Genomic DNA, 13019 nt, shown 5'->3' on the forward strand with positions numbered 1-13019 from the left:
CAACTATATTGCTGTGAGTCTTGAGTCACACACAGGCCAGACCCAATGACAGATGTCCTTCCCTAAAATGAAATGGATTTTACAATAATGTTAAATAGTAGCCATTAGCCAGCTTTTTGATCTTTTATATTACATTTTTATTGACTTCAAACTTCATCCTTTGCCATGGATGAATTTGAAGCCAGAAGATGAATGTGGGGTTCTGGATTACTGTTCAATAATCACCGTATCCCTAGAAAACCGTGTAATTCACAGGCAGGAGGCCATTCCAAGTATTATCCTGATGAAGACAGAACCAGGCTGCGCTGTGAAGCCTTCCAGAGTTAAACAGCAGATAGGAAAATGATTGCTGCACCTTCTAATGAAGGGAGGATGGATGAGAGACAAAATCATGACAGTGTGGAAGCAGGCGATTTGGCCCATCAAGTCCACACCGACCCTCCGATGGGTGCCCCACCCAGATACACCCACCGCACACCACCCCCCACCACACACCCCAACCTTATCCCTGTATTTCCCTAGCCTGCACATCCCTGGACACAATGGGCAATCTAGCATAGCCAATCCACCTAACCTGAACATCTTTGGACTGTGGGGGGAAACCCACACAAACACAGGAAGAATGTGCAACTTCCACACAGCCTGAGGGTGGAATCAAACCCAGGTCCCTGGCGCTGTGAGGCAGCTGTGTTAACCACCGAGTCACTGGGGCAAACAAATGTGCAATTTAGGAACAGAATCATGGAAAACGCCTTGGAAGTGCTCATTCAAACGTCCAGTGTTTCATACCATGACATTCAAAAATGCACTTTTTAAACTTACAGCAATCCCCAATCACACCAATCCCTCCAACCAAAACTAGGTATAAGACACTGCTCTGTTACTGCAATTCAACACATTCTGGCAGAGCGGGTCTTACCATTGCTGAGCAGTTGTAGTAATCTTTGTGTGTCGGTTTCCATGGCTTCAGGCATCTCCAGCAGAATCCATGATTACATTTCGCACATGTCATGCTGTCAGAGTTAAAGAACGGACTCTTATTTTGATGTACAGGACCTCAGCTTAGATATTCCGTATCCAACAAACCCTCTTTACCATTGCACCATTCTTACCAAATTCCTCTGAATGGTTACAATATCCACAGGAAGATGGAAGAAATGAAGGAGGACACATGTTTGAACAGATAGATTGATTCAAATAATGCATAGCTCGTAGAGGTATGGCTTTTGTCATGACTCTGGCTGTAAAGTGGGAGTGAATGGGAATAATGGCTTGGTCAAGGCACCAGAGAGTGGCTGTTTACCACGAAATGCAATATCTTCAGCGTGACAAAAGCAGCGAGAAATAAAATCTGAACACTGGGAAATCAAAGCAAGATTTTCGGTGTAAAGCAGGTTAACATTTAGGGACAGCCCTTTGGCAGAAATATGAGAGAGGGTACAGTTGGATCAACAACATGTCTCTTCTCTTCACCTGATGGATCTACTAGTTATTACCTGTAGACTATGTCAAGTGCCAGGCAAAACCAGGAAACATTTTTACACCCAGCTCAAAATATATTTTTTTTCCCCACCAAAGGATGTTACACTGGGAGCTGCTGGAACTTTCAGGAAGACTGACAGATTTTGGTTGGGAAAAGATACTGCACTTTTGAATAAAGGAGTTTGGGTGTGGATCAGCCATTACCAAACTGAATGTTGGTACAGGTCAAATGGTTGTCTCATTTCCTCTTCCTTGCTTTGTTTTTACATGAAGCTCAAAGGGGAAATACTTAAAGAAACATTTATGTGCAAATAAACTCACTGAAGACAACCTTCGTTTTTCTCAATCTGGGCATGGCAACTTGGGCAGCGCTTGGAAATAAGTTTTGCCAGGTGCTTGCTTTGTGCTTCCATCGTCATTCCCTCATAGTAACCACCGTCATCCATCCACTGTGACATATGGCTGCAGCTAGCCGGGTAATGTGCCTGGAAATAAACAGGGCAGTAGTTGAAGAATAAAAGCTGATGCTCGGTTCAATGGCCCTAGAATTTAAGTATGAAGTAAAACACAATTCCGAGATAGGCATGGCCTCTGACCACAACACATCACAATTAGCTGAGGACTGATCAATTCAAAATTCAATTATTAAAATTCCGGGAAACTTTTCTGAACATCACCAGAAAAGCTGCTCTAATTGGATCAGCGACAGTCTTCCGATACATTTGCAGGAAGAGTCCCCACAATTCCTTCCACTTCTCCAATACTGAAACAGGCTTGTCACTCTCCTGCAACCACTACATCTCTCTCCTTTATCATCTCGGCATCAACCTTCCAGGATTAAGGAAAGATCAGCCATTACTATCCAGCCAAGCATGATGCCCACCCAGTCAGCATTCATTATCTGAGCTTTGGACAATAGGTGAAAACTTGGCCAAGGTACTGGATGGTGGGCAACAGTCTACAATCTGGCACAAGTTAGTGTCTGCAAGGAGCTGGAGAAATGTTACACATTAGAAAGAACAAAATGTTGCCCTTATGAGACCAAGAACTACATTCAAAATAGTCACAGCACAAGGAATGAAAAGCCCAGTTTTGCTTGAAAAAGCAGCATTTCTGGTTAGTCCTGAGCTGACTCTAGGAGAATACACAGCAGCCCTAACACAGCATGTTAAGTGATAAAACTCATCAACAGAGTTGGACCCAAACTGCAGCTGAATGCTCGAAGGGCATCAAAAGGCCAACACCAAGCACCCCTAAAGAAAGGAAAAAAAAAATAAGAGCCACCTTGTACAGCTAGGTGTCCAGATGAGGACACAAGGCAGAATTGCAAGCAAAACATCTGACCTAATAAAGAGAGAACTTAACTGGGAAAAGGACAATGCACTTTCGCTCATCACTCCTTTCATAATTACAGGACATCCCTAAATGTTTTATGTCTCGTGAAAATCTTTTTAAGTCTAGTGTTTGTTATCATGTACAAAATTGTTTAAATGCCAAAGATGCAATAACCAATTTAGTTACCTCTGGGAAATTGCAGGAGAAGCAAGAGGACCAACAGCACTTGGAACAGGTACCAACGCTGCCTATCCCCTCCTTACAGAGAATCTGATCACAGCCCTGCGGATTGGTGCACCAAGTGAGATTTGAACAACATTCTACATACCCTCGCAGCAATATTTTTGAATACTGTAGGAAGAAAAGAGAAAGCAACAGCAAGTCACCACTTTGGAGTCACAACAGCTCCAGGTCATAATACAACTGAATCAAAGTCAAACATTTCAGAGAGCCTGAATGGGCATAGAGCTTCAGCATCTTTTAGACTGCTTTGTTGTGCTTATATCTTCAGATATCGGTGCATTGGTTATATTTCCAAATTAAAATTTGTATTTACTACAGATTTGCAACAATGTGGAGGAACTTAAACCATACATCAGTTTTCAGATGACTTTGACCACTACTTTAAACTTGCCCATGGGAACAGGACGTTAAAACCATGCTGCCAAGTCAATAAAGTCATAAATGTTAATGAATAAGCACATAAACTACACTGCAGAATTTCCAGCTTAAAACTGGGGGAGTTACACTTGAAATGGAATTAAATGGTACATTATTAAAAAGCACAGGTCATCAATGCAGGACAAATAAAATGGACACTACACTTTTTTAAAAAAGCTTCAATCTCAGGATGGGAGGTCCATACCTGCCCTTAAGAGGGTGATAGGGACATCCACAATGGAATCCCAGAATTTAGACACAGAGATACTGAAGGAAAGGCAATATCACTTGAACTGAGGATATGTGTGGTATGTGGTGGAAAGTGGTGTTCCGATGCATTTGTTGACCTGGTCAGTACAGGTAGTAGAAACAGTTGTAAAGTAAGAATGAAGTTGAAGGCAGAGAGTTCATCATTGATGCAGATATAGTGCCAATCACTATTTGTCCTGGATGGTGTTAAACTTGTTGTTGGAGCTACACCCATTCAGGCAAATGGGAATTATTCCTTTACATCCTGACCTGTGCCTTGTAGATGTGGATTAGCTTTTGGGAGACAGCTGGTAAGTTACTTGGCTCAAAATTTCAAGTCTCTGGCCTGTTCACGTAGCCAGACTATTGTGTTTGTGTCACAGAGAGTTTCTGGTCAATGACAATTTTAAATACAAACTGGACACATTCTAAACTGAGATGGGCTGAATGAAATTGACAATTACGACACTAAATCCTGAATCCAATCTCTTGGTAGTAATCTCTGGTGTATGCAAGCAAAGGTACATCACGACACCCACAGTATTCAACATAACAGAAGTGAATAGGACAGGATCTACACTGTCACTACGCCCAGGATTCCCAACAAGGATACCTGCTTCAGGAATTATAAAAACAGGGTCAACCCTCCTGGAATTCCAGACAAATTGGGACAATACTTCAGGACTCAGGAGCAAACGGACACTGCTCCCAGGATTCCTGGCAAACAGGAACGCTGCTCCCAGAACTCAAAGACAAAGTCATCATTTCTGGGATTCATGATCATTCCCAGGAATTCTACAGGAGTTCTTCAGGCTAACGTTATAGGCCCAATTACTGCCTACTTCCCTCCATAATAAGGTCAGGAGTGCTGATGATTGTGCAATGTTCAGCACCACTTCTAAGTCCTCAGATACTGAAGCAGTCAACTGCAACACAATACACACAATATCCAGGCATGGACTGGCAAATGGCTAGTAACTTACCCACCATTAATAGAGGAGCGAACCATCACTCCTTGACATTCAAAGATATTACCACCTTAGAATGTCCCACTATCGATATCTGGCAGTTACCACTGACTAGAAACTGAATAGAATCTGCCATATAAATACATTACTTACAAGAGCAGTCACTAGCTTGGAATCCTGCACCGAGTTCCCCACACCCCATCACCCCAAAGCATGTCCGTGACACAAGTCAGAAGTGTGATGGAATATTCTCACTTGCCTGGATAAGTGCAGCTCCAACATGCAGGAACCCACCCAGAACAAAAGCAGCCTGCTTTAATTGACTCCCCATGCAGCACCTTCAAAATTCACTGCCTTCATCACTGACACACAGCAGCTGTATTGGAGTTTACACCACGGCTCCTCTGACACATCTCTAAATTCACAGCTTCTATGACCTCCAACGAAGCTTGGTTAACGCAGTTGGCTAGACAGCTGGCTTGTGGCCCCGTGTCTCCAACAAAGCAGCTTCAATTCTTACATGACTGAAATCAGCATAGAAAGGTCCTGCAATACTGACACTACCCACAGCTGACACGTGGCGGCCCTCAGGTTAAACTCCCCACAAGTCCCCTGTCTCTCCAATGGCAGTTCAGCCCTCTGGAACTTTGGCGACTTGTCCTTCCATGTAATAGGAAGGTAAGGGGCGCCTCCATCACCTGCAAGTTACTCTTCAAGAAACATCATCTGACTTAGAAATATGTCTCAGTTTCTTTAGCGTTGCTGAATCAAAATCCTCAAATCCCTGTCTAATAGCACTGTGATGTCCTTATACTTGAACTACTGCATTGCTTCAAGACAGCTCATCGCCACCTTCCCCAGAGGTGCAGAGAGGGACAAAAAACGGTGACCAAGCAGTGACGCTTACATCGCAAGAACAAATTTTTAAAAATACATAATAAAGCAGTTTATCTTCATTCATGAAACTCAAGGATTATTACACGGCCTAGAAGAAATGCACTGAGGCTCCGGTGAACTGAAGCAAACACCTTTTCACTACATTTTTATTTCAATTAACTGTCTTAACAAACCTCATGCCTTACCTTAGCTGCAATCTCACTGTCACTGATGATAGATGAGATAAATTCATTGGTTGGCTGTGCAGGGCAGTCAGAGATTGGGCACGTACAATTCTGCACCAGGTTTTGCTCAATTCTCGTTATTAAATACTCTTTCCAGCAGGACTGAAAACACAAAAATCAAAACTACATCAAAATACAAACAATAATGTCAAATAGAATCATTGCTGTGTACTATGCAGTCCAAACTGAGCCAAGCAACACTGCTCCTTTCTGGTCAGGAAGACTGAAAGTTAATTGGATAAAATATGGCTCCGCGTGCTCCAACAGATAGCCCCAAAGGAAATTTTACAGGAGTGAATGAAACAGTGAACAGGACTGAAACCCAGCTTTGAACAATAATTAGACCCAGCATTGACCAGGACAGACTCAAGCTTGAATGTCAAACTCAGAACAGGCACCAGAAAACATGTATTACATAGCTAAGAGATGGCAAAAACGGCAGATGCTGGAGTCAGAGATAATGCAGTGTGGAGCTGGAGGAGCACAACAGGCCAGGCAGCAGAGCAGGAAAATTGATATTTTGGGTCAGGACCCTTTTCTGAAGAGGGGTCCCAACCTGAAATGTCAGCTTTCCTGCTCCTCTGATGCTGCCTGGCCTGCTGTGCTCCTGCAGCTTCACACTGCGTTACATGGCTAAATTGTATTTACAAAACATGGAGAAACCAGGGCACTAGATTTATTTAACCAACAATTGGACATTGCAATAGAAATGACAGGCTCTCTGGAATAAGACAAGTCAAATGGTATTTTAATTTGAATGGAGCTTGTGTGATCTCAGTATGATAACAGTAAACATACTATTTGAGAGGGATCGGTTTTTATTAACTAGAGTTGATCCTTCACATAGAGGAAGTGTTGTGACGAAAGGTGACAGACCTGAAGCATTATTTTTTGCTCTCTACATATGCTGTCTGACCTCTGAGTATTTCCAGCATTTTCTGCTTTTATTTCATCTTTCACATTCACAAGTTGTGTCATAGGGGACAAACAGAAGGAGCAGCAAGTCTTCACTGTGGTGTCATCTTACAATATTTCCTGGTTCAGAGTACTTAAGGACAGAGCCACATTGAGTTCCTTAAATTTAGTGGTTGCTCACAAACTACCTCCCCAATCTCAAGATGCAAGGCTTTACACAAGCAACAATTTGCACTTTTACATCAAGGTTTCAATTAGTTAATCATCTCAATCAGTACTTAAATCATAAAATCATATAATTCAGTAGAGGCCCATCTGCCCATCAAGGCGTAACTGTCAAAAAGTACATTAAATCTACACTAGCTCCACTTTCAAGCAGTAGGCCCATGGCCTTGAATATTATGACACTTCAAACGCTCAACTGGGTACTTTTTAAAAAGGTTGAGTTTTCCCACCTTGACTACCTTCCCAGACAGTGCATTCCAGGGCCCCACCACACTGGGTGAAAATAATTTACTCAGTGAAAAAGGTTTTCCTCAAGTCTCCTCTAAACCTCCTGCCCTTCACTTTAAATGTGTGCCCCTTTGTTAGAGACCCCTTAATTATGGGCAACAGCTACTTTTTATCCACCCTGGCCATATTTCTCAAAATTTTACACACACAAAATGATTTCAATCAACTACCACAACTGGCTTTAGCAATTGTGAACTAGAGAAAGTGGTGAGAGGGGGAAGCCAGATTTTGTGCTCATTTTATCCTCCTGTAACCTGCAAATGCAAAAAGGGGACAAGACAGGTTTACTGTGAGCCCAGACTGCTCAGATAGCTTACTAACACAGACCTGTGCGATTCATAGGTGAGGACTGAACACTTGTGTTTGGGACCATGATGGAGCACAGAGCTGTAACTCAGCATGAGTCAGAGTCATCAGGAAAGAAAAGGGAAGAGCCCAATTTGTATTTATCAACGACCTACACTGCTGTGATGAAATAGTTCCCATTGTCTAAAAATCATGCTTTATCACGATTCCAGACCTTCTCCATGTCCTTGCATTGCGTACAGGAGTAAGGAAGGCTTATTGCAAATGTATAGGTTCCTGGTGACACCATGAGTATTGTGCACAGATTTGGTCTCCTAATCTAAGAAAATAAATACTTGCCATACAGGGAGTGCAGTTCAGGTTCACCAGGGACATTCTGAAATTACAGATTTGTTGTAAGAGGTGTGATTGGGTCGACCGGGCCTATTTCACTGGAATTTTGCAAAGTGAGAGGGGATCTCATTGAAATGTACAAAATCCTCAGTGTTAGACAAGACTGGAGGATTACGGGTTCCAATGACAGGGAGGTTCAGAATGAAGATTCATGGTCCAAGGTATGAGGTAATTCATTTAGAACAGAGACAAGGAGAAATTTCTTCACTCAGAGGGTAGGGAATCTGTGGAATTCACCACCACAGATGGATGTGGAGACCAAGTCATTGAATATATTTAAGAAAGATACAGATTTCTAGGCACTGAAGGAGTCAAGGGGAATGGCAGACAGGAGTGTGGTGGCAAGGTGGATGATCAGCCACAATTATATTCAATAACAGAAGGGCCTCAACAGCCTGTTCTTGCTCCTACTTTCCATGTGTTACTACAATTAAATTTGGAATTTGAACATCTCCTCAGACTTTTGAATTTATAATCAGCTGCTAAATTTGTGGTTGTGCCCAGGGCCATTCTCATAATTCTTACTTTCAGTCAGATGGTCAGCCATGTTTAGAAACATCATTTCACCCATCCAAAGCAGACAACTGGTTAATGTTTGTATTCCAACTCGCAGTCCTCTAACTGTAACAACAACAGCTGAAAGTCTTGGTTGATTCTCAGTTTTCTCCCTCCTCCCAATTCTGGTCTGTGCTGGGGTGGGGGGAAGCGGGGTTACTCTCCAAGTCTTCTTCCCGAAAACATACAGGCTTTAAAACCAATGCACTATTACCTGACCACAGCAATCTCAGTACTGCATTGCACGATGTAAAGTGCTGAATGTTCATTCAGCTTTCTGACAATACAGCACAAATCCTACATTGAGCATAACATCCCAAGATGTACTTCAATAGGACTCACCTTACAGCAGTAGTGCATGCAGCAAAGAGTGGGAGCAGCTTCACTTTCATTAGTAAGCAGGTTGAGACAAACTGGACACTGGGTGATGGGACTGTGAAGTGGTTGTGGGTTCCGGACCTGAAGTCCTGCCGCCAACAGAAGGACCTCACGATCTTCAGCATATCGCTGCACCAACAAGTCAACGTTCCACTTGCTGTGCATGAGCAAGTGCTGTGACATATCAGTGGAGATGCTGAGTGTGTCCGCAACCTGCAGGACAGTCTGGTTCATCAGTTGCTGCACCTCCTCTTGACTCATGGTTCGGCCCATCGACATGAGCACTGTCTCCAGCACTCCTTCTTCTGAGCTCCGTGACCCAGCCTCAAAACCGCTGCTAAAGCTTAAGACAAACCAAAGAAAATAAATCATTTAGCCCTACAAGCACTGAGTCATCAGTGCAGATTCCAAACCATTAGCCACACACTCCATATTAACCAGAACAGAAGTCTAACACTTTAAAACTCAAGGTGCTGAGACAATGAGACAGTCAGCTGGGGCCCAGCCTGCCTACTCAGCATGATATAAAGGCAGCGATCTCCCAGTGAACTGGTCAACATCCATTCCTCAACCATGCCCATCACTAAAACTAGTCTACTGATCCATATGCACTAACACTGTGGGATCTTGCATGCTCAATTTGGTTGTGATCCAGGCCTGTAAATCAGTAACCACATTTTAAGTTGACTGGCTGAGAAGCACAGTGGCAGATGCTGACGACATGCAAGGCATTTCATAAACGCAAATTCAATTATTTGCCCTTTGCGATCTGAGGAAAATTGTCAATTGAAAGGAAACATTAATTTGTTTTTCTTTCCAAAGATGCTGCCTATCCAGCTGAATATTTCAAGCATTTTTCCACTCATCATTCAAATGAGGCTTAAATATATTGTTTTCACTGTGGAGGATGAGAATAACATGCTAGTTTTACAAATGTACCTAAAAATGTCAAAGACAGGAATAGAATAAATTTGATTGAGGATATCATTGAGCAAGACTGGGTTGAAGGATATTCCAAGTAACGACAGGCTTGTCAGTTTAACATTGCTGCTGGATAAGATTTTAAGAACCATAATCAGGAAAAAATTAACAGGCATTCGGAGATGTTCGAGTTGGCCAGTGCAGATTTACATAAGATGTCATGCTGGGCTAAACTAATTCATTTTTTTGTTGAACAAGGGTGGTGGAATTGAAAGAAATGCAGTGTATGTTGTCAACGTGGGTTTTTAAGAAAACCTTTGGCAAAGAACCAGACAAAAGGAAAATGATGCTGAACTTTTCCAAAAGCTCTGGACAAGCTTTGAAGAATTGATTATCAAGGGTTGTGGGGAGAAAGCAGGAGAATGGGGTTGAGGAACTTATCAGCCATGATTGAATGATGGCGCAGACTCGACAGGCTGAATGGCCAAATTTTTGCTCCTATATCTAATGGTCTAAACTGCAACTGAAGTGTTGCATCCAGTTCTGGTCACCATGCTTTAGGAAGGTTGTGAGGGTCCTCAAGCAGGTGTGGAGGACATACGCAGAATGGCTCCAGGAATGAAGAATTTCAGCCAGAAGGTAACATTGGAGAAGCTGTGGCTACTGTCCTTGTAGCAAAGCAGATGAACAGTAGATTTTATGGACGTGTAGAAGAGCCTGACCAGGTTACAAAGAAAATGAGAGAAAGGCTGTTCTCATTAGTTAACGGTTCAATGACTGTGAACGCAGGCTTAAGGCTTAGGTAAGAGATACAGAGAAGATGTGAGGAATGACTTTTGGTTATATGGTGTGGGGTAATAACCTGGAAGTTGCTAGCAACACAGATGATGGCAGTGAAGATCATGAATGATTATGAAAGGAAACTTAACAGATACTTAAGGAAAAACAACTTGCAGAATGAATGCATAAGGCAGGAGAATAACATTGGATTCCTCCACAGAAAGCCAGGATGGGCACCAGGAGCTAATGATTCTTTGGCCAAGGCTTGACAGTAATGGTGGAAATCACGAGGCTAAATGGGGGCAAATTTCAAGACGTGATCATTTTCTTCCTGAACTAGCAGAGAGAGAACCTTTCATAATTTTCAAATATTGTCAGAATTAGTCACGAGCCAGTCCAGACCTTGAACGTGGAATCACAGGTAGACAGGGTAGCAAAGAATTTATTCGGTTTGCTTGTTTTTGCTGGTCAGTACATCGAGTGTGGGAGTTGGAATATTATGTTGCACCTTTACCGGACATTGGTGAGGCTACTTTTGGAATATTGTGTTGAATTCTGGTCTCCCTCCTATAGCAAAGATATTGTTAAGCTTGTTGCCGGGATTGATGGGTTTGAGCTATTGGCAGAGGCCGAGACTACTTTCCCTGGAGTATCTGAGGCTGAGGGGATACCATATAGAAGTTAATGCAACAATGAGAGGCATGGATAAGGTGAATAGTAGAGGTCTTTTACCCAGGTTAGAAGAGTCCAAAACAACAGGGCATAAGTTTAAGGTGAGAGGAGAAAGATTTAAAGGGGACCTAAGGGGCAATTTCTGCCACATAGAGGATAGTGCCCATACGGTATGAGTTGCCAGAATGGAGGAAGTGGGTACAATTACAACATTTAAAAGGGATCTGGATGGCAACATGAATAGGAAGGGACGAGAGGGATATGGGCCATATGCTGGCAAATGGGGCTAGGTTAATTTAGGATATCTGGTTGGCATGGATGAGTAGGGCCGACAGATCTGTTTCCACACTGGAATACAGTGAATGGTTTTGGGTCTCTTATCTAAGGAATGACATACTGGCGATGAAGGCAGTCTAGAGAAGGTTTACTAGCCTGATCTCACGTAAGGAGGGCCTGTACTATTCAGGAGATTGAGAAAGTTGAGTCTGGACTAGTTTGAGTTCAGAAGAGTTAGAGGTGACTTTGTTGAAACATTATACTCTTAAGGGTAGACTTGAAGAGGCCGTTACCTCTTGAGGAAGAGTCTAAGACCAGAGGGCAAAATCGTAATGTAAGGAGTTGTCCAGTTTTTAGAAATAATATTTATTTCTCCTCTCAGAAGGTCATAAATCTATAGAATTCTTGATGAGGCTGTTGGCTTGCTCGCTGAGCTGGCTTATTTTTGTTCAGATGTTTCGTCACCATGCTAGGTGATATCATCAGTAGAGCCTCTGATGAAGCAATGTTATTCTACTCCGCTTGGAATTTATACTGTCGGGTCCATTATGGCGAGTCCTGTCATTTCTGGTTTTGATCTGTACAGGTTTGTTTACGGGGTCCCACTCTATGTATTTGTCAATTGAAGTATGGGTGGCAAACCATGTCTCTAGGAATTCCTGTGCGTGTCTATGTTTGGCTTAGGCTACTATGGTTACTTTGCCTGAGCCAAACACAGACACGCACAGGAATTCCTAGAGACATGGTTCCCCACCCATACTTCAATCAACACACATATCGAGTGGGACCCCATAAACAAACCTGCACAGATCAAAACCAGAAATGACAGGACTCACCATAACGGACCCGACATTGTAAATTCCAAACAGAGTAGAATAACATCACTTCATCGGAGTGTCCACTGATGTCACCTAGCATGGTGACAAAACATCTGAACAAAAACAAGCCAGCTTGGCAAGCAAGCCAACAGCCTGAACCACAACCCAAACTACACATCTTTGCCAAAACTTTAAAGAATTCTTTCTTGCAGAGGTTTATCAAAGCAGAGTTAAGATGGATGTTCAGAGCTGAGATACACAGGTTTTAAATCAGTCAGGGAATCAGGGTTATGGGGAAAAGGCAAGTAAGGAGTTCAGGATGATCAGATCAGCCACCACCTCCTTGAATGCAAAGTGGGCTCAATGGACTGAATGGCCGACTGCAGCTCATATGTCTAAAGATCAACTTGGGAATAGCATCTTTCAATTGGAAAACTACAAACATCACTTCCTTATTAAGAAGTAAGGTTACCAGTTTAGAAAGGAAACATTTTAACAATATGTAGAGACTTTACAAGACACAAAGATAAAGTAATTGTGCAATGGAACATGTAGCAGCTGAGTGAGAATAATTATATGGTTTATGAAGTCAAGTCATACCTGCTTAATCTCATTAAATATTCTGGTCATTAGCATGGTTCATATGGGCGTCTATAGATGGTGTGCACAAGGACCTC

General features: G+C 42.6%; 1 protein-coding gene across 4 annotated transcripts in view; it reads right to left on the reverse strand.

Moving 5' to 3' along the window:
- Nucleotides 1–13019, reverse strand: part of LOC125452341 (cullin-9) — a 176803-nt gene that overhangs the window by 15471 nt on the left and 148313 nt on the right. For all 4 annotated transcript variants that reach the window (XM_059645126.1, XM_059645123.1, XM_059645124.1 and 1 more), the window contains exons 30-34: nucleotides 8840–9218; nucleotides 5777–5917; nucleotides 3004–3168; nucleotides 1804–1967; nucleotides 920–1013 (exon numbers count right to left, since the gene is read on the reverse strand). In XM_059645126.1, coding sequence (XP_059501109.1) covers nucleotides 920–1013; nucleotides 1804–1967; nucleotides 3004–3168; nucleotides 5777–5917; nucleotides 8840–9218 — 943 coding nt within the window. The remainder of the gene's footprint in view (nucleotides 1–919; nucleotides 1014–1803; nucleotides 1968–3003; nucleotides 3169–5776; nucleotides 5918–8839; nucleotides 9219–13019) is intronic.

This window comes from Stegostoma tigrinum, chromosome 4 (assembly GCF_030684315.1).
Source record: "Stegostoma tigrinum isolate sSteTig4 chromosome 4, sSteTig4.hap1, whole genome shotgun sequence".
Taxonomy (NCBI): domain Eukaryota; kingdom Metazoa; phylum Chordata; class Chondrichthyes; order Orectolobiformes; family Stegostomatidae; genus Stegostoma; species Stegostoma tigrinum.